General features: G+C 50.2%; 1 protein-coding gene across 1 annotated transcript in view; it reads left to right on the top strand.

The window, feature by feature from the left end:
* Window positions 1-2,544, top strand: part of TFAP2A (transcription factor AP-2 alpha) — a 16,747-nt gene extending 14,203 nt beyond the window's left edge. The window contains exons 8-9 of the mRNA XM_077769977.1: window positions 250-391; window positions 2,156-2,544. Of these exons, the coding sequence (XP_077626103.1) occupies window positions 250-391; window positions 2,156-2,444 (431 nt within the window). The 3' untranslated portion in view covers window positions 2,445-2,544. The remainder of the gene's footprint in view (window positions 1-249; window positions 392-2,155) is intronic.
* Window positions 2,545-2,550: the final 6 nt, after the last annotated feature.

Genomic DNA, 2,550 nt, shown 5'->3' with positions numbered 1-2,550 from the left:
GTGGGGGGGGGAACTCACATTTTCAAACCCCTCTTTGGCCTTCTAGGCCAAGTGGCCATTTTTTTTTTTCCTGATAAATTCATCTGCCAGATCCTACGGAGAAGGAAATAAAATTCCTGAAATGAGAAAACAAGGAGTTTGTGTTTTCTTCAACATCTGGGTTAAGCAAATAAGGGAGTTGGGAGGAAATTTTGATCTCGGGCCCCTTTTCAATTTCTTGTTGCCCTGCTGCCTCTCCTCTCTTGCCAGGAGAAGCCGTCCATCTAGCCAGGGACTTTGGGTACGTGTGCGAAACCGAATTTCCTGCCAAAGCAGTAGCTGAATTTCTCAACCGACAACATTCCGATCCCAATGAGCAAGTGACAAGAAAAAACATGCTCCTGGCTACAAAGTAAGGCATTTACCTTACCTCTTCCGGGGTCTCTCTCTCTGTCTCTATTGTCCAGAGAAACAACTCTGGAAATTGTTTCGGTCTCTGTGCTTTTTTCCTGTCTTCCTTTTGTGTTAATCAGCTTTGTTGTAAATTACTGAAATTAACAATGAGGTTTTATAAACCATACTGTTTGAAAGGGGAAGTGTAGGCGGGATTGTTGGTGTCTTTCCATCTTAATCTTAATCCTCTCTTCTGCTACACCTCATTTTTTTAGAAATGAGTGTGGGGATGTTGGGGGGGGTGGTAACATAGTTATTTGATAGAAGCTGAGTGTGGACTGGTGACTCACTTGTTTTAGAAAGCCCAGCGTCAAACCCTTAAATGGGTAACAAGCTTGCCTCTATCAGTTTTTGTCTCCTATCAATATGTTCTCTGAGGGCAAGGATTAAGCAATGGTCTGCAAAATGTACAAGCTGAGAGTCCTAACTTCAGCCTTAATCCCTTATCCCATTTCTTGCCTTCCTTTCTCCTCCCTCCTCAGAAGTCACACACACACACACACACACACATCCCACAAGTTTTAGCCTACAGGCGAGATGTCAAATAGGTTTCAAAATGGCCCAAGTTCTATTCCCATCAGTGCTTGGGCTGAATAGGCTTCTCCAGGTGGTGTGTGAAAAGAAAATTACTGTTTTGATATGTTTTCTGGAAATTAAAAGGCTTGTTTGGAAGCCCTTAATTATCAAAGTCGATGTCACAGGAGGGCATGGAACCTGAGGGCAGAGGCTGAGGCCTCAGGCGGGGTAGTTTCTGACCTGGGGACATCAGCTGGCCTTGGAGAAGGCAGCCTACTGATGCTCCCCATTCTCCCTCCTCCCTGCCTGCCTTTTACTGCCACCCCCCCCACTCCCCCCCACCCCACCCCCAGGGCTTCTGCTGCCTCAGGGAGCCTCCAGCTACCTTCCTTCCCAAGCATACAGGCCTCATCTGCCTGTTTCTGACTTTTTGAGACCCTTTTTGAAATGTCAACTTTTTCTCTTCCCTTAGCTCCCTAAGCCCACCCGTGTTCACAATTTCCCTAGATTTGGGGGTGGGGGTAGGGTGGGGGTGGGAAAAGAGGTGGAATGAGAAGTTGAAATTGAAGCATCTATTCCTTCTCAAAACACAGTCAGAATTGTGCCCAGGTAACAGGTTTTCTGTGCCTTTTTTTTTTTTTAAGGCAAAATAATCCCCAGAAAAGTTTTGCCTTTCTGTCTGCCTCCAACCTGATTTGAAGGTGGATGAGTGGAGACTTCATCCCACCAACTGGGTTCTCTCTGGAAGAAGCAGGAAGAGGGTCTGTCTCAGATTTTGAACAGGACGCTGATGGCCGCGTGCTACTGACCACGGGCGAGGGGCTTGGGCATCTGACTCCTGTCCCTCTTATTCTCCTTTGTTTCTCTTCTAAATGTGTGAAATGTTTTCTGTGTCTGGGGTGTTTGGTACGAGCGAGAAGAGAGGCGGTTAGCAGTTAAGGGTAGCTGAGGGGTGAGAGAGAGAGAGAGGAGCCATGTTTCAGTGGACACGGATCGGTGACTGGGTCTTCCCCCACGTCTGTCTCTGGGGCCTTGGGTCACACCAGGGCTCCCCCGATTCCTGGGGAGGGAACTTCAGGGAGAAAGGTTTTCTCTCTGCTGCTGGTGCTGCCCACAGGGGAGCCTCATCTCTCTCTCTCTCTCTCTCCGTCCCCCACCACTCTCTCTCTGTCTCTCTCTCTCTCTCTCTGCTTCACTTGTGCTGCAGACAGATATGCAAAGAGTTCACTGACCTGCTGGCTCAGGACCGATCTCCCCTGGGAAACTCGCGGCCCAACCCCATCCTGGAGCCCGGCATCCAGAGCTGTCTGACCCACTTCAACCTCATCTCCCACGGCTTCGGCAGCCCGGCGGTGTGCGCCGCGGTCACCGCCCTGCAGAACTATCTCACCGAGGCCCTCAAGGCCATGGACAAAATGTACCTCAGCAACAACCCCAACAGCCACACGGACAACAGCGCCAAAAGCAGTGACAAAGAGGAGAAACACAGAAAGTGAGGCTGTCCCCCGGCCCTGCGTCTCCTCGCCCACCGAGCCCACCCACTCGGTCGTCTCCCCCGCCACCTACCACCGCAGGCAGGTGACAGCTTTCGGGATCAGCAAA

The sequence above is a fragment of the Crocuta crocuta genome, unplaced genomic scaffold, assembly GCF_008692635.1.
Source record: "Crocuta crocuta isolate KB4526 unplaced genomic scaffold, BGI_CrCroc_1.0 scaffold24, whole genome shotgun sequence".
NCBI classification, from domain to species: Eukaryota; Metazoa; Chordata; class Mammalia; order Carnivora; family Hyaenidae; genus Crocuta; species Crocuta crocuta.
Note: the sequence above shows the minus strand (reverse complement) of the source record. Positions and strands in the feature narration are given on the sequence as shown.